The following is a 25,049-nucleotide window of genomic DNA, read 5'->3' on the forward strand; positions in this document are numbered from 1 at the left end:
TTTATTAAAACAAATATAAAGTGAAACACAAATGTTAACTCATTTTACAGTAGGGGGTTTAGGGCTATGCTCCAGTAACAGACGCGCGCAACCGCGCATTAATCCATGGAACCAGCTAATTTAGAACCCGCCTACCTTCCCTGTCAATCTCAACCGGAAAACTAGCGGTATCACTGTATTACATTATCCATCTGGTCTACTCTCGGAAAAGCGGGTAATTCTCGGGAAATCAACATGAAACGTCATGGGTTTTTGTTCCATTTGACATTTATTACCGCTTGTGTCCTTATCGCTGCCATCTGCTCAGTGAAAGGTGAGTCCCGTTTATTTAGTTGGTTACCTCATCCAACCCTAGCGCAATAATCTACAGTTAAAAACTAATCCTTCAAAGGGACAATCCGGAGTTCAAACAATAACAAAGCAGAGACCCCACCACTTGTTTTGGTAAACAGCTGAAAGATGTAGCTTGAGAAATATAACCACTCTCAAATTCATAGATAGAGCTATGGATGCAAGGACTGACCATCCATGAGATCAAAATGATAGTTTTAACCATGTTTTGACCCTATAGGCCTACAGTGTATATTTACATGTACTTTGATTACAAACATTGGAGTAAAACAAGCTTATATTTTGAGTTCTGATGAAGTTCATGGAGAATTTATAAGTTATATTCTTCAAGAATCAATGGCTATATGTCATTAATTTAACAGTCCAAAAATGGATGTAGCAACTTCAGATTGTCCCTTTAACGTCCAAGGACCTTATATGTTATGTTTAGAGGTAAACTGGCTCTGGCAGCCAAAACAGCCAAAAACTCCATCTAAACGTGAATCGATTCTTAATTGCCATAAGGTTCTAGAAACATAAAGCCCTCTACTTTCATATCAGATACAAATTATTTCACAAATGTAAAATATGCACTTACTGTACAGTACACTGTTTTAACCGGTTTTAAAACAGTTGCAGGCAACAATATTTTTGAGTTACAACAAGTTTCTGGCATCCTTCTTCTGTTACACACAGACAGGTTACACACATGTTCATATTTTTATCATTTACCTGTATTGATTTTATTTAGATGACCATTTTTCACTGTAAAATAACCAAGCAAAGTACAGTAATTGTCTGTAGCCCAACACTTCATTAATGTCAGATGTAACTACTGATTTTGCCTGTCACTCTCATGTTATGTCCAACTCTCTTGTATTGACTGCTCTGGCCCATACCGCTTGCATCAGACACTTATAATGCAATGTCCCAATTTGTCACCTGTAGGGCTCAGTGAAAAGGTTAAATGTCACAGGAGATGGACATCCAAATGTGGGCTGGATGATAAACATATTGGATGAAAAAAAGTTATTGTCACACTCTTTTTAATCAGGAAACTGTCATTTTCCTGTCATGACTTTTTTTGTGTCGTCAGGTCTGTAAAATGAAGGGATGTCAGTTACTATGATCCATGATTAGTTTATCATTTAACTCTCATCATGAATGAGATTTCCCTGCATTGCTCAGCTGAGAATTACGTTTGAAGTGTGCTTTCAGTCAAGTGATTTTCCTTCTCCTCTCCTCAAACACCCTTTTCAAGCTCTGCTTTCATCCATCTTATGCATTTAATTGTGTAAATCATATTTTAAACGTTTATCACATATCACCACTGAAATTATTTTGTCTGTCTAATCTTAGTTTAAAAAATCACTAGAATTTAGACAGTGAAGATTCTTTGCCTCAGACAATTCCTCGATCTAATCCAAAGGGCTGTACCTCTCTCAAATGGTCTAAGTGAGTGCAGTTGTTCAGACCATGGTTCTAGTGATGACAACCCCCATAAACCTAAAAGATCATCAAAGTTGGCGCTTCATAAGTGTGAAGTGTATTATTTCAGTCCTGTCTGCTATTTTTACGGCACCCTAAAGAGTCAATGTATGTAATTGAATGCCTGACTCAGACATACTGTTGCCATGTGATTTTTGATGATAGACTGTCAAGCCTGTATTTATAAAGGCTGTATTTGTAAAGATATGGTTAGCAGCACAGGCTTATGTTTATTGACTACGATCACAACAAGTGATTCTTGTAAGAGGCATGTTGTTTCCTCTAAATCATTGTATATTGAAAAGGAAGAAGAGGAAGAATACTTCATGTCCATTTTCTTTTTGGAGAACAGAAATATACTTTTGTTACTCAACCCACCCCAATGCACACACAGAAGGGTTGGAAGCACAGGGTCAGCCACTGTGCAGCACCCCTGGAGCAGATGGCAGCTAGGGTATTCAATCCTCACCAGATTTTTACTGTCCGGCCTGTGATTCTAACCAGCAACCCTCCGCTTGCTGGCCTGTCTCTCTAACCCTTTAGGCTAACTGCCGCCCCCAAGCAGCCTCTGTTCTCTACTAGTCCTAATGTACACACAGTATACTGTATCTCCATAAGATATGCTTCACAGAAAGTGTGCCACAGGAAGTGTTTAAGAAGCTGTACCGATGGAATAGGAAAACATCTGTATGTGTTGTTATCTGTTCCCACTGTAAAGCAGCATTATCAGCCTACAAAGGTGCTATCTACAACTTAAAAGGGTTATTCGGCTGTTCCCATAGAACCGGGATCTACGGGATCGGTGTCCCATATACGGGACAGTTGAGCTAACGTGCGCTAATGTAATTAGCATGACTGTTGTAAGTAACAGCAAACTTTCCAGGACATAGACATGTCTTATATGGGCAGAACGCTTACATTATTGTTAATCTAACTGCACTGTCCAATTTACAGTAGCTATTACAGTGAAAAAATACCATGCTATTGTTTGAGGAGCAGGTGGTATACCTGGCTCAAGCCCCCTGACCCTCAACACACCTAGGTTGCGTTCCACTACTTAGACGTTGTCAGATCTTACAACGCCTGGATAGGTATGTTACCTATCAGATAACCACATCAATCTGTCAGTCGATGACACAGTCAATGAAGTGGCACGCAGCAACCATTGGTTGATGCATGCAACATCTGAGCAGTGGAACGCGACCCTAGTGTTGTGTAAGTGTTGGTCATTCCTGAAATGAGGAAAATGGGAATCCATATTGAGGTACAGTTTATCCCTGGTCTGTTTATAATCTAGGGCAGGGTTCTTCAATTCCGGTCCTGGAGGGCCGAAACACCTCTGTTTTTCATCCTCTCCTTCTAATCAGGGGCTAATTCAGACCTGGGACACCAGGTGAGTGCAATTAACTAACAGGTAGAAATAAAAAACAGAAGTGTTTCGGCCCTACAGGACCGGAATTGAAGAACCCTGATCTAGGGAATCCTGCATTCTTTTAGTCTGGCAGACAAACACATTGTGTTAGTGAAGTAAAGCACAGAGGGAGGTGAGAATGAAATGCACGGTCCATTTAACATGTCAGTGTGTCTGTCTGGACCCAGAGCAATTATCTTTGGCTAGTTCTCATGACAGACTGTTAACATAGCTGACCAGCCTGCACGCAAGATTAGGTTCTTGGTTCCCAGATTAATCTTTGGCTGTGTTTAAATGTGTTTCTTAGTATCCAAGCAGCAGGAAAAGCAGAACATAAGTCATTTTACACACACACACTTCATTACCTCTACTTGAATAGCTGACAAAAGAAACTGAAACAGGTTGATACCATTGATGATTTATTGTCATGAATCATAAACTCAAAGACAGGTGTGTCACTTCTGTGGCCTTTTCCACTCCCTCCATTTCCTGAGTGTAATCAACAGAGGAATTTGACTAGTTTTACCCTAACGAAGATTTCAAGACCCCACTGTCAACATTTGACAACATGACTCCAATACACTCTTAGAAAAAAAGGTTCCAAAAGGGTTCTTCGGCTGTCTCCATAAGATAACCCTTTTTGGTTCCTGGTAGAATCCTTTTGGGTTCCATGTAGAACCATGGAACCCAAAAGGATTCTACCTGGAACCAAATGGGTTCTACATGGAACCCAAAAGGGTTCTGCCTGGAACCAAATGGGTTCTACCTGGAACCAAAAAGGGTTCTTCAAAGGGTTCTCCTATGGGGACAGTCAAAGAACCCTTTAAGGTTTTAGATATCACCTTTTTTTCTAAGAGTATAGGAACGTCCACAAAATCATTAAATGCCTTTAACTTGAAATGCCTCATATACTTTCAATATAACGCTTTCTCTCACCCCTTTGTCAGCTCCACAAAGGAAGTGTTTTAACGCTGGTGTTCATGCTGTATCATGTCTGTTGTCAGTTGGTTGTAAAGCCAGTATGCTCACTACAAAAGGTTGACAGAGGCTGCAAAACCTGTTGATGGATAGAACAGCACAGGTGAGTGATGGGAGGAGTGAGATACCCACCATGCAGCACTCTACATTACATAGACCAGGGTATCTAAAATGCGTACCAAGTGTGTAAATACAGCAAGTATACCTGTAGCTGTATAATAGGCTACTTAGCAATACTTGACAGGGAGCATACAAACTGTTTTTCTCAAGCAGGGAGCTTGTTCATGATTGTCAAAGCTAATGACCATTCTAAGCTCACCTCTTCAAACTCCTGTATGTCGTTGAACCTTCCCATTGTAAAGCAAGTATGATTCTGTTTTATGAATTGGAATAGTATGCTGGTATGTCATGGAGGACTGTAGGGTCACTCTTGGCTTAGTGGAACTACGAAACCACCTGTCTCCCACTGGATGTTCCTGTCCTCTCCCTTCCTGGTCTCATGTGCTATGTGAGTCAGCACTTAGGCCCTCTGTGGCCTCCTAGCTAACATTTGCCCTCAGCATCACCACATCTCCTTTGTGTTCATGGAGGGAAACAACTCTCGTTAGAGTGCCAGTGCCTGTATTCACAAAGTGTCTCAGAATAGGAGAGCTGACCTAGTATCAGGTCCTCCCTGCCCATGTAATCTTATTCATTATACTGACCCTAGAACAGCACTCCTACTGTGAGACGCTTTGTGAATACAGGGCCAGGAGACCAGGGAAGTCCCTTATCAAGCCTCCAACTCTTCATGCTATGATGTAAGATATGCTTGATCACATGTAATGGAGAGGCCATTGAGGTGAGGTGTGACTGCCTTTTGACACAGAGATTGTCAAATTGTCCAAAACATGGCAGGTGTATGGAGGCTCCATATCGTGCCTTTATGGGACCACTCTGTGACACTCCTCTCTCTTTCTCTCCTCCCCTCTCTCTCTCTCTCTCTCTCTCTCTCTCTCTCTCTCTCTCTCTCTCTCTCTCTCTCTCTCTCTCTCTCTCTCTCTCTCTCTCTCTCTCTCTCTCTCTCTCTCTCTCTCTCTCGCTCCCCCGCTTCCAGGGGATTACTGTGAAGTGAATCTCTGCCATAACGGAGGGACGTGTGTGACCGGGGTGGGGGAGGACCCATTCATCTGTATCTGTGCTGATGCTTTTACTGGAGACACCTGCCACCTCAATGAGACTGGTAAGGAGGAGTAGAGCTAGCCAAATATGGTAAAGGCAGGTCAATGAGACTGGTAAGGAGGAGTAGAGTTAGCCAAATATGGTCAAGGCAGGTCAATGAGACTGGTAAGGAGGAGTAGAGTTAGCCAAATATGGTCAAGGCAGGCGGATGTATTTACAAAGCTTTGAGTTTCAAATGGGACAATTCAATATACTCAGTATACTGAGATTTTGGTCTTGTCACTTCACTTTGAGAAGCAAAGCTAATTTCTTGGACTGGCACCCAGGCGCTTGCTTCCATTTCTGTTAATTAAACCTTACTGTTTTTCATTAAATGAAAGCATATACTTGATTTTTTTCCTGGAGCATGTCCCATCTTTATAATTAATCAATTCTCCCTAAGGTCCCTGCATTCCCAACCCCTGCAGGAATGATGGGTCGTGTGAGGTCATCACTCCGACCAGACGAGGAGACATGTTCAGCGAATACGTGTGTAAATGCCAGCCTGGCTTCGAGGGTGTGCACTGCCAGATCAGTAAGTACCTTACCTGTGACTGTACCTGTTCTGTCGTAATTCGCCCTGCCAACCCGGGCTTTCCTTCCTTCAGGTAATCACAGATCTGAATTGGTTGGTTGGATTGGTGAAAGTAATAGGGTGGTGACCTTGCTTACAGCTATCCAATCATTTATAGATATGTACTTACCTCAAGGAAACCAGGAAGGATTCATTTCTGAAGTAGTCGAACATGGCCAACATGTCTGTGCTACTCTGCGTTTCCTAGATTGTTGTCTTAAGATACATTTTTAAATCGAAAACAATTCATGCCAAATTGTTTTAGATGAGGAGAACCAGCTTGCCTTGGGTAGGGTCCACTACCCCAATCCTAACTTCCACCATTACAGTCAAAACAACAAACTGACAGACTGAATGGTGTGTCATGGCAGGCATTACTAACATTAACGGCTGTTAAAGTTGGAAACACCTGAGACATTTTCCACTCTGTGCATGAGTGTAAGAGAGCATTGTGGTGAGCTCATGATTCATGAAAGACTTTCATTCAGCACGTTGGAGAGCTGTTGGCTAATGAGGAAATGGCAACCCACCCAAGCCTCTTAGTGTGAAAAAATGCTTTTCAGCCATTTTGACTAAATGCAGCATGACTGGGTGTATCGTGGATATGAATCTCTTTTCAAACGTTGTATTTGTGTGTTACTGCTTGGATGGCAAGATATCTTCTATGTGATCTCAGCTTTTGAAGAAGTTGTGCTTTAGCTCTTTAGCCTTCACTGGTTGTCACGATCGTCATACAGAGAGGAGGACCAAGGCGCAGCGTGATGAACAAACATGACTTTAATTAGTTAAAGCACGAAACAAAACAAGAAACGACTCGTGACGTCCACGGTATCAATGACCGAACACGGAACAAAAACCCACAACCACAAAGGGAAAACATACAGTTTAAATATGGCTCCCAATCAGAGACAACCAGCCAACAGCTGACACTCGTTGCCTCTGATTGGGAGTCACTCAGGCAAACATAGAATACAACAAACTAGAATGAACACCAACATAGAAATACACACATAGAAATGAACACACCCTGGCTCAACATAATGAGTCCCAGAGCCAGGGTGTGACAGTACCCCCCCCTAAAGGCGCGGACTGCGACCTTGCCTCAACTAAACAAACCAGGGGAGGGCTGGGCGGGCATACCTCCTCGGCGGCGGTTCTGGCTCCGGCCTTGACCACCACCCTCCAATACACCCCCCATAGTACCCCTGGTCCAGTCTGGCCCCGCCGGCTGGAGCAGGACTGGACTTAACAGGAGCGATCCTTACCAGGCTGTCGACTCGCACCCCTGGCTTGGTGCGTGGAGGAGGAACGGGCCTTACCAGGCTGACGACTCGCACCCCTGGCTTGGTGCGTGGAGGAGGAACGGGCCTTACCAGGCTGACGACTCGCACCCCTGGCTTGGTGCGTGGAGAAGGAACGGGCCTTACCAGGCTGACTTCTCGCACCCCTGGCTTAGTGCGAGTGGCAGGAACAGGCCGGACCGGGCTGGCGACGCGCACCGTAGGTTTGGTGCGAGTGGCAGGAACAGGCCGGGTCGGGCTGGCGACGCGCACCGTAGACTTGGTGCGGGTGGCAGGAACAGGCCGGACCGGGCTGGCGACGCGCACCGAAGGTTTGGTGCGGGTGGCAGGAACAGGCCGGACCGGGCTGGCGACGCGCACCGTAGGTTTGGTGCGAGTGGCAGGAACAGGCCGGGTCGGGCTGGCGACGCGCACCGTAGACTTGGTGCGGGTGGCAGGAACAGGCCGGGCTGGGCTGTCGACGCACACCGTAGGCTTGGTGCGTGGAGCAGGGACAGGCCGGACTGGGCTGGCGACGCACACCGTAGGCTTGGTGCGTGGAGCAGGGACAGGCCGGACTGGGCTGTGGAGACGGATAGGAGGCCTGGAGTGAAGAGCGGCCACCACCCGTCCTGGCTGAATGCATACCCTCACACACTCTGTGTGAGGCATCCGCACAGGACGTACAGGGCGGTGAACCCCTGGCCTGGTGGCCTTCTGGATCCGCCCCCTTTTCTCCTCCGTCAGCCCCGTCGTCCATGCCGTGTGCCCCCCCCCTAAAAATTTTCTGGGGTTGCCTCACGACCGTCCGACGACGACCCTGATCACGCCGTTGCTCCTCTCTTCGTCGCCTCTCCACCGTCTCACTCCATGGCCGGCGATCCATCCCGGCCAGGATTTCCCCCCAAGTCCAGGACCCTTTACCGTCCAATATCTCCTCCCATGTCCAGGCTGCCTGCTCCTGGACACGCTGCTCCTCTTTCGCCAGGGCCTTTCCCGGCGCTTCCTCCCATGTCCACCCCAAGGGCTGCCCCTGGACACGCTGCTTGGTCGTTGCATGGTGGGTTTTTCTGTCACGATCGTCATACAGAGAGGAGGACCAAGGCGCAGCGTGATGAACAAACATGACTTTAATTAGTTAAAGCACGAAACAAAACAAGAAACGACTCGTGACGTCCACGGTATCAATGACCGAACACGGAACAAAAACCCACAACCACAAAGGGAAAACATACAGTTTAAATATGGCTCCCAATCAGAGACAACCAGCCAACAGCTGACACTCGTTGCCTCTGATTGGGAGTCACTCAGGCAAACATAGAATACAACAAACTAGAATGAACACCAACATAGAAATACACACATAGAAATGAACACACCCTGGCTCAACATAATGAGTCCCAGAGCCAGGGTGTGACACTGGTGGTCCAATCTGGTCCTTACTTTTTAAAATCATTTTAAATATGTGAGTAGCACAGAAAGGATCTTACATGGAGCAGAATGGAGTAAAACTTTATTATCCACATAATATGGAAATGTCCCTTTGGCTTCACACTATGACATAGCTGTAACATGACATTAAAGGGGCAATCTGCATTAAATCCATCCATCTTTAGACTTTTAAAATGAATTGTATGTACCCATTGCCTCATGAGTCGTACCATGTTAGAGGCCAAAATATAAGCTTATTTTACTCCTTTGTTTGTAAACAATGTAATTGTGGTCAAATACTGTATAGCCTAAAAACATGGTTAAAACTATCATTTTGAGATCATGTATGCACAGTCCTTGTATCCATAGCTCTGTCCATGAATTAGAAATGTGTTGATTTCTCCAGCCCCTTCCCTCAGCTGTTAACCAAAACAGCAGCTGGGTGGCTTTGTTATTGTTTCAAACTGCAGATTGCCCCTTTAAAAACAGTGATGTCATTTTGATGACATTTACAACATTTATTTGGATATCAAAAACCTAAGAATGAGTGTTCTAAACCCTTCTATGGTGAGGAGGAGTAACTCTGCCTGCAGTGCATCCAAGGGACACACCCAGGATGTGGTGAAGCGTGGGCTGGCGATTGATGGGCTTTAAATACTGTGTGTGTGTGTGTGTGTGTGTGTGTGTGTGTGTGTGTGTGTGTGTGTGTGTGTGTGTGTGTGTGTGTGTGTGTGTGTGTGTGTGTGTGTGTGTGTGTGTGTGTGTGTGTGTGTGTGTGTGTGTGTGTGTGTGTGTGTGTGTGTGTGTGTGTGTGTGTGTGTGTGTGTGTGCGTGCATGCGTGCGTGCGAGAAAGCGAGAGAGAGAGAGAGAACACTGACTGGCCAGAACAATGCATTCTGAAAGTATTGGATCCTGTTTGAATAGTTTCTAAATGCATCATTCCATCCTTCCTTTCTTGGAGCAAACACTGATCCAACAAAATTGGATACGTAACAGGCAACAGCCTGGGTTCCACCACATAGCTTTCACCAATCTACACTGTAAAAAATGCAAGAAATCCATGTAGCTTAAATATCCAAATTGGCTGGATTTAAAATGTGGAAATTGTTGAGCTGACATGGAATACTCTACTAACCTAATAATTTCTGCTCAGTGTGAGCTGAATTTGAAAAACAATGTTGTTTGAACTTAAATATTTGAGTTGTAATGCATCATATTTCAGCCTCTAAAATATATGTTATAATGATAAACTGGTCCCTGACAAAAAAATAAATAAAGTAAAATGGAACTTGCAAAGGCAAAAAATTCAACTCACGATGGGCATAAATCATGTCAGCTCAACAATTTCCCAATTTTAAGTTCAGCCAACTTGGATATTTATGTTCATTGGACTTTTCCTAAGTTGCATGTTTTGTGTGTACAAGCTTTCACCAGATTTTCTCTAATACCCCCTCTAGCCAGCCAGGAACTCTCTCTCTGAGGCACCTTTACAGCAATTAGCCATGGTCCACTGGAATCTCAGAAGGCTTTAGCAGAGCAAGGAGACTGCTGCCAGTCCTGCTCTCTACACAGTAGGCCTAGCTATTGAGAGCCCCAGGGCTAGTTGAGTCAGTAGTTGCCTTCTCATTAAAACAAACTGATATTCATGCATGGACTGGTAAAAAAGTGTCTAATACTTCACATTCCAGATTAGGATCTAGGAGGCTAATGCCACCATAACCCTTGTCCTTTCCATTCATATCCTTGGTTTGTCCAAGTCTTCCATTGAAAGTCCAGAATCTGATTGAAAAACCAGGCGCGCTGATGCGACTACAAAACTGTAGATGATTCATAGTATATTTATAACCTCTAACTGCTAGTCTGACCACCTATTGCAGTGTTATTGCTGTCTGGTTGTCACCACCTACATTTGTTCTTGTTCTACCAGACGTCATAGTTTTTATAGGCCTCTAGGTAGGGTGGATCTCAGTATTGTCTTGTCACTCCATCGTTTGGCACCAACATGGCTGGAATACTCCTGCTTGGCTAGTGGTTGGATGTACTGCTGTTTGTTATGGACCACATTATTCTAGAATCTTCTGCCCTTCCTTCTAAGAATGGATCAGACCAGTCTTCACCTTCTGTCAGTGTCCCTGTCTGCCATTGACACAGACACATAGAGACACATGCAGGTGCACACACACACACACACACAAACAGTCTAAAGATACACCTAGGCCATCTAATCTACCTAATCAAGGTCAGATATATTATTTACTGAGTAGATTGTCAGAATGACTGGAGGGCATGTGTGTGTTTTCTGTGTATGTGCATGCACGTGGGTGTGTGTGCTTGTATTTCTCAGTGTGGGTGTGTGTGTTGTCACGGCGTTGAACGGAATGGGTTTTAGAGTTGGGACCAATCCTCTTAGAGTTAACGGGAACAGCAGCTAAACAGAAGATGTGGTGTTAAAGTGCTGTCTGCCCCGTAGATTACAACCTGGAAGTGGCTCCGAGGGACACTTAGACTGATATAAACACAGTTTTCAACCACTGTGTTTGTGTTTATGGCCTATTTTTGAATTCCAGGGATGAGTAATTACAATATCAAGATGTTTTAGCTCTGTGGTTACCTAACATTTCTGTCCTATGACCCACCAAACCATTTTGGAATTTTCCTGTGACCCACGGGCACTGAATGAACAAAGCTGATTTTTCTAAGGTGATAGAACGAATCAGTGATGACTCACTAGCGGGTACCGGCCCACCATTTGGGAAATACTGTTTTATCTGACAACAATAATCACTTATAAAATTCCCCTGACAGCAATGGCTTTGTTGAAGAATTGTTGTTGTTGTTGTTCAGAGGACTAGATTAAAGAACAATGAGTGTATTCACTAAGAACCAAACAGAACCAAACAGAAGCAAACGGGGAGGGACCTACCAATGTTTTCTGTTGCAAAACGTTTTGCTATGGTTTTCTATGGTGTGAACTAATGAATACACCCCAGGTATAAGTCCATGCTATTTATAATACAAGTGAGCCCCCTGGTGGGGGACTAGAAAGAGCTGCAGTAGTGGACAGACTACCACAGACTACTCCCAGATCACCTCACCCTGCAGGCACAACATAGAACACACCCAAAACCACAACCCTGCCCTTCACCTGTGGTAATTAATGTTCTGGCCCCAAAGTTGCCCCCAGCTGTGCCCCTGTCATCACCCCTGTGTCTTAGAGAACACACCTGCAGAGAGGCATTATGGAGCCACACTGGAGGTATTGTGGTGCTTCAAGGTTCACCCACCTGGCTGATTAGCCTGCATGTAGTCTTACTACTGGGATATATCTGACCTACCTTTGGGATACAAGTGTCCTGCATTTAACCATCAGGGACTGTGTTCTCTCCTGCTCAGGTCCAGGCAGTGTTTTAGATGTCAGACCCAGTGGGCAGAACTGGTTCATTCGGATGTATTTTCAATCGTTATGGTCCGGTTGAATAGAGCAACCAAGAAAATATATGTAGTTATCTGACCAGATAAGGGCAACAATATTTCATCTTTCCTAGACATCTTGATGTCTTCATGAAAAAAATCCATCCAGAAAAGCAGTTTAGAACAAGATGTGTCATAATGAAGTCCCATGCCAGATTCCTATGTCAGGACAAGGTGTATTATGACATGCGCAACTTCTATATAACTGTGTCTATCTCTTGTGCTTGTCCTGTCTAGATGTGAATGACTGTGAGAACCAGCCATGTAAGAACGACGGGATGTGTCGAGATCTGGATGGTGACTACACCTGCCTGTGCCCTTCACCCTATGTTGGGAAGCAATGCCAGCTCCGTAAGTATAGGGCAGGGGAATCACTGCATAGTAGAGATTGAAACATGTCTACAACTCTGCGTATTACAACTTATGAACTGTCTCTCTTTGTACTTTAAGTCACAACCAGTATGTCCATATTAGAGATTATAATCTGTTTATGTCTCTTTATAAGACGTTGTAACGAATGTATGTCTGTGTATGTGTTTGTTCCAGGTTGTATCTCTCTGATGGGGATGGAGGGAGGAGAAATCGTAGAGTCTCAGATCTCGGCCTCCTCTGTGCACTATGGCATTATGGGTCTTCAGCGCTGGGGTCCAGAACTGGCCCGGCTCAACAACCAGGGCATGGTCAACGCCTGGACCGCCGCCAACCACGACAAGAACCCCTGGATGGAGGTTAGAGAACCAAGACAGTTTAGTAAATAATCACTTGTTGTGGTAATCTTGTTGTGGTGAAGTATCCACTGTTTGGTGGGCCAGAACCCACTGGTGGACCGTGGCCAGCTCCTCATGGGTCCAGCCTAAACTTTGGCTTGAAACATGCTGTTTACTTTATGAAGTCACTCAATTTGGTGTCTCTATGGACATTGTCATGGAAAAGAAATGAAAGCCTTTTTGGATGTGTCTGAATGATGCCCTCCAGCTCTAGTACAGTCTAAGCATGCAGCACACATATAAACAGACATGGACTGTACACTCTCAGAAAAAACGGTGCTATAAAAGTGTTCTTCAGCTGTTCACATAGGAGAACCCTTTGAAGAACCCTTTTTGGTTCCAGGTAGAACCCTTTTGGTTCCAGGAAGAACCCTTTTGTGTTCTATGTAGAACCCTTTCTAGCTGTAACAAAAACAAAATATCCTTTGGGGACAACTGAAGAACCCTTTTGGAACCCTTTTTTCTAAGAGTGTATCATCTAAATCCAAGTGGGGAGGATGATTAGTGGTTTTACCCCTGTCTGACCTCTCTCTGACCTCTGATTCTAGATCAACATGCAAAAGAAGATGCGCCTAACTGGCATCATCACCCAGGGTGCCAGTCGAATGGGCATAGCTGAGTACATTAAAGTCTTTAAAGTGTCTTCCAGCTTTGATGGTAAGACCTACACTCCCTACAGACCAGAGGGACAGAGGAAGGACAAGGTGACTTTACAATATGAGTTTACCATAGTAACAGTCATTTATAGTCAGTGACTCAGTGTGAGGTAATTTAAATAGTTGCCCAATTTCCTACAGTCAAAGTAACTGATAAAGGGTCAGATATTCTTCATCCTCTTAATGGTTAAGGTCAGAATTGTGGGAGGTTTAAGCTGTTCCTAGATCTGTTCCTACTGGCATGTTTTACTTGGAGCTGTACAGTAGCTCCCACATGAATGCCTATAACAACGTGGAGACCTCACTTCTGTGCCCTGTGCCCCAGGTGTTTGTGGGTAACATTGATAATGACAGCACCAAGACCAACCTGTTTGACCCTCCCATCGTGGCCCAGTTCATCCGCGTCATTCCCGTGGTGTGTCGCAAGGCCTGCACCCTACGAATGGAGCTGGTGGGCTGTGAGCTCAATGGTAAACAGACCCCTCTACAAGGGAAAACAGAGAGGAAAGACAACTAGGCTGCATCTCAATAGTCTTACTTGGCTTCCTTTCCACCTCGTCTCCTCGCCTTTATCTGCACCAATCTGGAAACTCAGGACAGGTGATAGAAATATGGTCTGGCTATTTGCTGTCTTGTTTTTTACATCAGATGACCATAAGGAGATAAAGAAAGGAGGCCACTTCAGACTATTGAGATGCGGCTGTAAAGAAAACCCCATTCAAATCCCCAGGGACATTCAGGGTCCTCTGCCTGAACCAGAAATAGACCTTGAGAAAACGTACAAACCCCACCAAGTAAAAGGCATTAAGTTGGGTACATACGGTCTCGTTGTGTTGACACTGTGGCTCTTCAGTCCAGCTTGCTGACAATAACAGAAGTTTGTTTAGATGGCCAAACACAGGTCTAGATTTAGTTATGGTTAGACTACATAGGGAGTGGTTTGGACAGCATTCAGAGGGAGACCCATGCCGTGCAACAATGGAGACGGAATTCCTGACAAAAACACCACCCATACACACATGCACACACACCATGTCCATATGTGTTCCCAGCCCCACCCTATTACTCAGTGTGGATACAGCTATAGTTCAAATTGCCTTGCTGCTTGGAAGGCTGTTTGGATTCCCTCACTTTTCCTATTCCCCATTATTTTCCTATTCCCTGCCTCCCCTTTCCTATTAATTTCAAAACCTCCTTTATACAAATTATATTTGTTTATTATCAATATCTGTCTGGGACTTTTCATTCCCTGCTTTCATTACTTTGTCTTATTATTGACTTTCTGTACTGTGCCTATACACAGGAAATAATATGGCATACCTACCTGTCCTTCACTGATTATGTCATGCTACCTGTCCTACACTGTTTATGTTATGCTACCTGTCCTACACTGTTTATGTCATGTTACCTGTCCTTCACTGATTATGTCATGCTACCTGTCCTACACTGTTTATGTTATGCTACCTGTCCTACACTGTTTATGTCATGTTACCTGTCCTACACTGATTATGTCATGCTACCTGTCCTACACTGTTTATGTCATGTTACCTGTCCTACACTGTTTATGTAATGCTACCTGTTCTACACTGTTTATGTCATGGTGTCAAAATACAAATCAATCCATCAATCAGTATTAGCTAATCTGCATGCTTTGAGCTGCAGTGGCGGCTGGTGGAGGGAGAAATTAGGAGGACGGGCTCTTTGAAATGTACTCTACTGAGTGGGTGGTTCTTCACTTGGGTGTGATCATTGGTTTCTCTCTATTGGTTTTCTGTCTTTCACCTCTGCTCCTTCCCTGTCCATCATTGTCTCTCTGCTGTTTCGTTTACAGTGTATTCCAACACGACAGGTTGCTCTGAGCCAATGGGCATGAAGTCCCGCCTCGTCTCTGACGGACAGCTCTCGGCGTCCAGTGCCTTCCGCACCTGGGGCATTGACGCCTTCACCTGGCACCCACAGTTCGCCCGGCTAGACAAACAGGGCAAGACCAACGCCTGGTCCCCAGCCACTAACAACCGCTCAGAGTGGCTACAGGTGAGACTGACTCCACCAGCACTAATAGAATGATGAGATCTCCTCTTTTAAAGGGGCAATCTGGATTCGAAAAAACAAACCACTTGTTTTGGTAAACAGCTGAGGGATGGGGCCTGGAGAAATTTAACCACTCTCAAATTCATAGACAGAGCTATGGATGCAAGGACTGAACATCCATGAGCTCAAAAGCATAGTTTTAACCATGTTTCGAAGTTAGTGTTTGTTTAAAATTACATTGTTTACAAACAATGGAGTAAAACAGTATTTTGGGTTCTGATGGATTAAGGCAGCTAAACGTATATTCTTTAAGAACCAATAGCTAGCGATATAAGTTAAAAAAATGTATGTACCAATCCCAGATTGGGAAAGGGTGATACCTAGTCAGTTGTACAACTGAATGCATTCAACTGAAATGTGTCTTCCGCATTTAACCCAACCCCTCTGAATCAGAGAGGTGCAGAGGGCTGCCTTAATCGACGGCCACGTCATCAGCGCCTGGGGAACAGTGGGTTAACTGTCTTGCTCAAGGGCAGAATGACAGATTTTTACCTTGTCAGCTCGGGGATTCGATCCAGCAACCTTTCGGTTACTGGCCCAACGCTTCTACCTGCCAGGCTACCTGCCCTTTTAAACTGTGCTCTTTAACAAAGGATTACAGGTAGCACTTTATTTTACGGTTTAGAAATGACTAGGTAATTACTTGGAATGTACTTGGTAAAATGGTATTCATACAGTAATAACCTATGGCTTACTTGTTTGTGTCTTTAGGATGGGAACTTTTAGGTAGCAGGTAATTCCCAGTTGTGTTAAATTAGTTGTAGTACGTACCAGAATGTACAGATTGTTACCACATTGTTTCTTAGTAAATACCATACAAATATCAATGGAAACAGTGCAACCTTAGAGGAAAGGTCACTTTCTCTTCCTAATATGATTTGTAAAACAAAAAGTAATGGACATTTTTATCATCCTTGTGGGATTCTGATACATCTGCTCTTGCTTCATCCTGTTTTATATGATGAAACAGCTATTCAATATTGGGCACAAATTGTGGGAGGAAACAGACATCAGCGATAGGAGTCTGACATATGTTTACGCAGTATCTTTGTTTATAAACTTCTTATTCTGAAAAGTGAATCCATTCCTGTGAGGGGAGTCTACCTGGTAGTAGTTGTAGGTTTTTATGACACTGATGAAGGCCAGATGGGCGAAATGTTTGAAATGGATTAAACATTTTCCTTTTTTCACCTGAAATCGATGTATGTGAACCGTCCTTCTCTTTTCTACTATGGTTTTCATACAATACCCAAGACACGTTTTGTGATTTTATTTGACCTTGGGAAAAGAGCTACTTCAAAATACAGGGTTCATTGAATTGAGCCCTGAGGTATTCCCTCATCATTAATCTGGTCTATATGTTACTGTCCTCTCCTCCATGATCCTGTCCCAGGTGGACCTGGAGAAGACCAAGCGTCTGACAGGCATCATCACCCAGGGGGCTAAGGACTTTGGGGTGGTGCAGTTTGTGTCCGCCTTCAAAGTGGCCTACAGCGACGACGGACATGCCTGGAACCTGGTGAAGGATGAGAACACTAACACAGAGAAGGTCTGTGAACCATTTCTCCCAATGTATTCTCATTATGACAGTCTCATGTATTGGAGCTCCCCAACAAAATATGTATTTTTCAGCCTCATAGTTCTGATAGGCTTAACTAGCTTCCTTTCCTTGTCTCCTCTCCTTCATCGCCACTGATCTTACAGTGAGGGAAAAAAGTATTTGATCCCCTGCTGATTTTGTACGTTTGCCCACTGACAAAGAAATGATCAGTCTATCATTTTAATGGTAGGTTTATTTGAACAGTGAGAGACAGAATAACAACAAAAAAATCCAGAAAAACGCATGTCAAAAATTTTAGAAATTGATTTGCATTTTAATGAGGAAATAAGTATTTGACCCCTCTGCAAAACATGACTTAGTACGTGGTGGCAAAACCCATGTTGGCAATCCCAGAGGTCAGACGTTTCTTGTAGTTGGCCACCAGGTTTGCACACATCTCAGGAGGGATTTTGTCCCACTCCTCTTTGCAGATCTTCTCCAAGTCATTAAGGTTTCGAGGCTGACGTTTGGCAACTCGAACCTTCAGCTCCCTCCACAGATTTTCTATGGGATTAAGGTCTGGAGACTGGCTAGGCCACTCCAGGACCTTAATGTGCTTCTTCTTGAGCCACTCCTTTGTTGCCTAGGCCATGTGTTTTGGGTCATTGTCATGCTGGAATACCCATCCACGACCCATTTTCAATGCCCTGGCTGAGGGAAGGAGGTTCTCACCCAAGATTTGATGGTACATGGCCCCATCCATCGTCCCTTTGATGCGGTGAAGTTGTCCTGTCCCCTTAGCAGAAAAACACCCCCAAAGCAAAATGTTTCCACCTCCATGTTTGACGGTGGGGATGGTGTTCTTGGGGTCATAGGCAGCATTCCTCCTCCTCCAAACACGGCGAGTTGAGTTGATGCCAAACTTCAGACGGGCATGTATATGTGCTTGAGCAGGGGGACCTTGCGGTCGCTACAGGATTTCAGTCCTTCACAGCGTAGTGTGTTACCAATTGTTTTCTTGGTGACTATGATCCCAGCTGCCTTGAGATCATTGACAAGATCCTCCCGTGTAGTTCTGGGCTGATTCCTCACCGTTCTCATGATCATTGCAACTCCACGAGGTGAGATCTTGCATGGAGCCCCAGGCCGAGGGAGATTGACAGTTCTTTTGTGTTTCTTCCATTTGTGAATAATCGCACCAACTGTTGTCACCTTCTCACCAAGCTGCTTGGCGATGGTCTTGTAGCCCATTCCAGCCTTGTGTAGGTCTACAATCTTGACCCTGACATCCTTGGAGAGCTCTTTGGTCTTGGCCATGGTGGAGAGTTTGGAATCTGATTGATTGATTGCTTCTGTGGACAGGTGTCTTTTATACAGGTAACAAACTGAGATTAGGAGCACTCCCTTTAAGAGTGTGCTCCTAATCTCAGCTCGTTACCTGTATAAAAGACACCTGGGAGCCAGAAATCTTTCTGATTGAGAGGGGGTCAAATACTTATTTACCTCATTAAAATGCAAATCAATTTATAACATTTTTGACATGCGTTTTTCTGGATTTTGTTGTTGTTATTCTGTCTCTCACTGTTCAAATAAACCTACCATTAAAATTATAGACTGATAATTTCTTTGTCAGTGGGCAAACGTACAAAATCAGCAGGGGATCAAATACTTTTTTCTCTCTCACTGTATCTGTTAGATGATATAAGTCTACCCAGCTATTTCAGTGTTCATAAAGGAAAGGAGAGGAAGCCATTTAGAAGTAAAGAAACACAGACATACTCTAATCTTTTTTACCATTACTATTTGTATTCGACAGTAGGGATAAGGGGTTTTGCAAACCTCTGCACAGTTTGTTGACATGAGTTGGGACCTTAGTGTGTTTTTCGTGCCAATTGACGGACCCCCTCTCTGGACCCCCACCCTGTGTGTGGAGTGTATCCCCTGGTCCTCTGTGTGAATGATCTCTTTACTTCCTGTTTTGCCCCTGGCTGGAACAGTGCTAGTGACGCTCGCCCCTGTAGCCCCCTCTCTGTGTGGGATAGTGGAATAGGAGAGGCCCATCTTCACCCCCATGGGAGTACTGCAAACAACGGGCTGATAATTCAATGACCCTCAGTGACGTATAAATAACCTTCAATCTTTTCATTGAGTGTAGACCCTTGACATTATATGACGTAGCCAGGGGCTTCCTCAGAGGGACTGGGAGGGGAGTTGTGTTTGGCTCATAAGGCTGTCATCATGAATGAGGTCATAGTTCAGACCGATTTACAGCCCCTGATGGGAGGCCTCAGACATTGACCTTTGACCTTTACATATCGGTTCATATCAGATCTGTCCTCCCATTCAGTAGTACCATTAAAAATTACTGTTTCAATGAATATGGTGAATATTTAAGTTTATCTGAACAATAACTGTTACACACATGAAGTAATGTCTACACAGTTGGGTAGGAGATTGAAAAACTGAAGTGAACCTTGAGAAGGACTCCCACACACAAAAAAAATACATTTCATGAGTCCCTTTCAACATGCATATTTAAATATAGACATATTTGTTCAGATGGTTCAGATGGGTGGTCCTCTGTAGCTCAGCTGGTAGAGCACGGCGCTTGTAACGCCAAGATAGTGGGTTTGATCCCCGGGACCACCCATACACCAAAAAAATGTATGCACGCATGACTGTAAGTCGCTTTGGATAAAAGCGTCTGCTAAATGGCTTATTATTATTATTATTATTATTATTATTATTATTATTATTATATTATAGATGTAGAATTATTCACACCATACAACAGATATGGTAGTTAACCATTGACCATTGATGTGTGTGTGTTCCTTGACAGATATGGTAGTTAACCATTGACCATTGATGTGTGTGTGTTCCTTGACAGATATGGTAGTTAACCATTGACCATTGATGTGTGTGTGTTCCTTGACAGATATGGTAGTTAACCATTGACCATTGATATGTGTGTGTTCCTTGACAGATATGGTAGTTAACCGTTGACCATTGATGTGTGTGTGTTCCCTGACAGATTTTCCAAGGCAACATTGACAACAACATGCATAAGAAGAACCTGTTTGAGCCTTCGTTCTATGCCCGCTATGTGCGCGTTGTGCCCTGGGAGTGGCACGAGCGCATCACCCTGCGCATGGAGCTGCTGGGCTGTGACTACTAGAACTACATTACCCATAATCCACCAGTGCTCCACAAAGCCCTCCACCCAGTCTCCATACCGTACCTGTCCACACGTGACCGACACTGGAATCAGTCACACCTTCCTCTGCACCAGGACATAGAAATCGAATGTATAGAATGTACATGGATCTCTTATCATGTGGATTGGAGAACTGTGTCAGGTTCTAAATTTCATTTTTATATGCAACGTTCCAGAACTTTGCATCAATAGAATATGCTCCAGATTCTCTGCTCTCCATCTTGTATTTCTACAAATATTTTTCTGATTTCAGGGACTTAGCAGCAGATTTAGCCAGGTGTTTTTTTTTTAAGTGCATATTATTCTCTAGCTAAAACTGATCAATTCCCATTGGTTTTCAATCCTTTCCACAGTGACGGTGGCACAGTGTCAATTCTAATTATATGGGCGCTCACATTCTCTCCATAGAATTAGGGTGCGTCTGAAATGTCCGCCTATTCCCTATATAGTGCACTATTTTTGAGCTATTGGCAGTACATGGGCTATGGTCAAAAGTAGCACACTATAGGGAACATGTCGGGTCACCCTTCCCCCAGCGCTGCCAGTTCCAACACGTTCCAAACACTCACAGTTCTGTGTGATGTCACTTTGCCAGCCGACCTAGCAGCTGCTTGTCCCGCCGTGCTCTCTGACATTATGTATCCAGGGTGAGAGCCTTCTATTTACAGCAGTGGTATTCAATGTCAGGGTCGCCAAATAAAAATACAATCCCTATCCCAGTCGGAACGGACTTATCCTAGTTGGCGGCAACCTAAAATATTAAGAGTAGCCAACAGATTATTGTATGGAACAATATACAAACGTTTTTGAGAAAGATTATTTGTAAATGTATTTATTCGTTCTCTTAATTTTGATAAGAGAGATGAAAAGGCAATGAATTTAAGGTTATTTGTTGATATAAAAATCGGAGGTTGTGTCGTTAGATTTGGGTTGGGGTCATCAGAAATTCTGCCAAAAGAATGGGGTCCCTGCTGGAAAAGTTTGAATACCACTGATTTAACACAGGAGGTTGGTGGCACCTTAATTGGGGAGGACAGCTCATAATAATGGCTGTAGTGGAATTAATGGAATGGTATCAAACACATGGTTTCTATGTGTTTGATGCCATTCCATTCGCTCCATTCCAGCCATTATTATGAGCTGTCCTCCACTCAGCAGCCTCCACTGTGATTTACAGTAAACAAAAGGCTCTGTCGAGGACCACAAAAAAGCAGCTTGCGGTCCTGATGTGGCCCCCAGACCTGGAGTTAAAGACCCCTGGTCTACCATTATATAGATGGGTGTATTGAAGGGAGAGTAGACACATCAGCTGGTCGATATGAGCACTTAGTAGTATATTGAAGCAGGGCCTGTGTGCAATATACTTTTTGGGAAATAGCTGGGCATAATAAATTAACTAATTAGTTCATTGACAATGGAATTATTGTACTGTATATTACCTATACTGTATATTACCTATACTGTATATTACCTGTACTGTATATTACCTGTACTGTATATTACCTATACTGTATATTACCTATACTGTATATTACCTATACTGTATATTACCTATACTGTATATTACCTGTACTGTATATTACCTATACTGTATATTAATTGAAGGAAGGATATTGATTTTTAAAGTGAAACTAAAAGCTGCAAAGGATTGTTCAGTATGTTGGTGTACCTTTCGCACTTGATCAATGACTTATGTTTTTTTCTCTCCAATTTAGCAGATTTTCTTGTATTCTAATCATTTTCTTGCATTCCAAGTAGCCCTAAACAGTTTTATTCCATAATGTATTAGTAGAAATAAAATAGTACAGACAAGAGACAAGTAGAAATTATTGAGTGAGTAGAAATGATGAAATGTTGTGGTTTTTCATAATTTTTTTAAGAAATCAATTGTGTTAGTCTTCAACAGACGTCATTAATAAAAAATAAGTTGAAAAACATTCTGTGTTGAACATTTGGATTGAAAACATTTCCATTACATAAGACATTGTATGGGTAGACATTGTTGACAGTCTTACAGTAATAGCATCAACTTAGTTAACAGCATAAAAATAAGTGTCCCTTTGTAATTTCGCCCTTCTGCCTAACTCTCAGTGACAGGCAGTTTCTCTCTCTCATTTCTCTTTGTTCCTCTATTACTTCCCCCTCTTCTCTCTCTCCCTCCCACTGTCTTTCTTCCTCTTGAATGTGTGTCCATGCCGCTGCCAGGACGTTACAGAGCAGAGCTTTGTGTTCCCACTAGCTCTGCAGTGGAGCCCCATTCTACTGCATGACCTGTGTGATCATACTGTCAGGATGGGCGTGTCGTGGATGGCAGGACAGGAAAAAGTCAGTGCCTGCATAAATGGGACCTGATTGTTAAGTGACATCATGGGGGCTTGTTTATGGGGCTGTGTGAGTGTGTGGTAGTCCATACAATCTGAATTGCTTTTATAAAATAAACAGACACTCTTAAACTTCATAGTTACAACCACGTCAATAAACGTGTTTACAGCCAACTTCAGTATAAACTACAGTAATTTAGTTGACTCTTTGGGTGTGATGACTGTCTAGAAACAATGTTCCGTTCCCGACTTCCCGACTATACAATAGCAGAAGAAGACTTAAAGACCCTGTCATCAAGGCTAGACTAAATCATCTCAACCTTTTTGAAGGAACAATCGATGTCTCCTCCATTTTGGTGTCCCATACATGTTGCGACTAGGAAGTAGTCTGGCCATTCCAGTGTAAACCACAGAAGACAACCCATGGGTTTGTCCTAAATTGCACCCTAATACCTATTGACCAGAGCCCTATTGGTCCCTGGTCAAAAGTAGTGCACCAAATAGGGAATAGGGTGCTTTTTGGGACACTTTTTGGCCCATTGATGACCACTCTACCGCTCTGTTGTATCACTGTCCGACCCCTGAGGGATTTCTGTTGTGGGTCAGACCGGTCAGACCATAGTCATGTCTGTGTCTCTCCCATCCAAACATTCCCTGGCTGCGTCCCAAATGGCACCCATCTAAATATGGCTCTGGTCAAAAGTAGTGCACTATATAGGGAATAAGGTGCCATTTGGGACGGGGCGCCTAAGTCCCAATACAGGACTCTACTAGCTGGGCAATAGACTGGTGTTTATGATAGTAATTACACCCTCATCTCCCTGCTATTCACACAGGCTGGTATGTCTAGCCCCTGGCCAAGGCTTTCAACTACACTCTATGACTATATGTTATCACTGTGTGTGTGTGTGTGCAGTGGCGGCTCCTGAAAAAATTCTCAGGAGGGGCAATTTTTCTGATGATTTAGGTGACCTACACACATTTAAAAAAAGATATGTCCAGCAACAACATGAAGACAGGGGCAGCATATAAGTCAATACCAGAAGCATTTATTGACTGATCTGGGGAGATGGATTCCAGTTTCTGTGACAGATTATAAATAATCTCTGATGCCTTTGTTATATTAGCTTTTGGTTGAATGTACTGTCGTAGTAAATATATAATGTTATAGCTTGGTCTGACTAAAATCTTGTGCATATCCACCCTGTCCAAAGTCTCTACTTGGTCTCAGTTCTCCAGTAAACTTGTGATTATCAACAGTACACAACGGTAACAAACAATTGGGGGAACTCACGGGGCAGATAGTAAGGTCACAGTGACACAGAAAGCAGTTCAATGTCGGGGCTCGGGGGTACAGAGTCGCTCTCTTACCAGGATCGATTTTCCCTGTGACTGTCAGATCGAGGTCCGCTCCGACCAGGGTGAAGCCGGCCGGCTCCACTTCTCTGTCCGGGACTCTGTCATCCAGCCAAGTCTCCCAGCTGTATTGGATTCCGCTGCCAGCAACGTTTTCATTATTTAGTCCGTTCGTAGCGGGTATGTACACGATCAACAAGATCAGTCCAAAACCCACCACTCGAAATCCATGGTTGGCAGAATGTTTGTAAACTAAGTGTACAAATTAAAAACATAAAATAACGCCACTAAGTGTACAAATTAAAAACATAAAATAACGCCACACTGCAGGTCGCAAAGAGACGCTGCTAGCCGCTATTTGCTTAGTTACGTTCATGGTTACGTCACGTATGACGAAAGCGCGTAAGTGCAAGCCCACAGACACCCATAGAGAATGTATTGAAAGCTTTGAAATTTGAAAAAAATAGATTTTACATGACAGGCTATGAGAGACTTCTGGGCGATTTTCAACCTGACTGAAATCGCCCAAAAACGGGCGGGGCCATTTGAAGCACGACTTTAGCCTGATTTGACATTTAGTGGCAGTCAGATCAGATTACAACACTGATAACTACTGTTGCCGTGATATAATTGATTAGAAAAAAAATCCCTTCCTTTTCCCGTTTGGCAGTGCGTCGCCCATATCGCCCTATTGAACAGGCCGTCCCTGTGTGTGTGTGTGTGTGTGTGTGTGTGTGTGTGTGTGTGTGTGTGTGTGTGTGTGTGTGGTTTTACTATCCTTGTGGGGACCAGGAGATCTTAGTCACAAAATGTTACATCAAACTAAGATGTTTGGTGCAGTATTTCTCAATGAAAACATGTGAATGAAAACAAGTCGTCTCTCGTTGAATGACACTTAACTGAAGATCCCTACTGTTGACCAATGACTGATGAAGGG

General features: G+C 43.7%; 1 protein-coding gene across 5 annotated transcripts; it reads left to right on the forward strand.

Moving 5' to 3' along the window:
- The first annotated feature begins 145 nt into the window (after nt 1-145).
- LOC311123419 (lactadherin-like) lies at nt 146-22,365 on the forward strand. Of its 5 annotated transcripts, none has more exons than XR_014612583.1 (11): nt 146-313; nt 5,304-5,429; nt 5,811-5,942; nt 12,402-12,515; nt 12,711-12,892; nt 13,480-13,635; nt 13,913-14,057; nt 15,419-15,621; nt 17,072-17,227; nt 20,253-21,073; nt 21,563-22,365. XR_014612583.1 is itself a non-coding variant. In XM_084197684.1 (10 exons), exons 1-10 carry the CDS (start codon nt 235-237, stop codon nt 20,394-20,396), a joined length of 1,437 nt encoding a protein of 478 aa, XP_084053810.1. In that variant the 5' UTR covers nt 146-234; the 3' UTR covers nt 20,397-22,365. The 5 variants fall into 5 exon arrangements, 2 of the variants coding, with proteins under 2 accessions (XP_084053810.1, XP_084053811.1); XR_014612584.1 differs by having other exon boundaries at nt 20,253-20,461; nt 21,576-22,365; XR_014612585.1 differs by having other exon boundaries at nt 15,437-15,621; nt 20,253-20,461; nt 21,576-22,365.
- The last annotated feature ends 2,684 nt before the right edge of the window (nt 22,366-25,049 follow it).

Source organism: Coregonus lavaretus (genome assembly GCF_964263955.1).
Source record: "Coregonus lavaretus genome assembly, contig: HAP1_SCAFFOLD_733, whole genome shotgun sequence".
Lineage (NCBI taxonomy): Eukaryota > Metazoa > Chordata > Actinopteri > Salmoniformes > Salmonidae > Coregonus > Coregonus lavaretus.

What these genes read in the sequence shown, in the direction of transcription:
- LOC311123419 (XM_084197684.1), top strand. Translation starts at nt 235, where the DNA reads ATGAAACGTCATGGGTTTTTGTTCCATTTGACATTTATTACCGCTTGT. An exon ending in CTGCCACCTCAATGAGACTG is followed by an intron (nt 5,430 to 5,810) that starts GTAAGGAGGAGT and finishes ATTCTCCCTAAG; the next exon opens with GTCCCTGCATTCCCAACCCC. An exon ending in GGTGGGCTGTGAGCTCAATG is followed by an intron (nt 14,058 to 15,418) that starts GTAAACAGACCC and finishes TTTCGTTTACAG; the next exon opens with TGTATTCCAACACGACAGGT.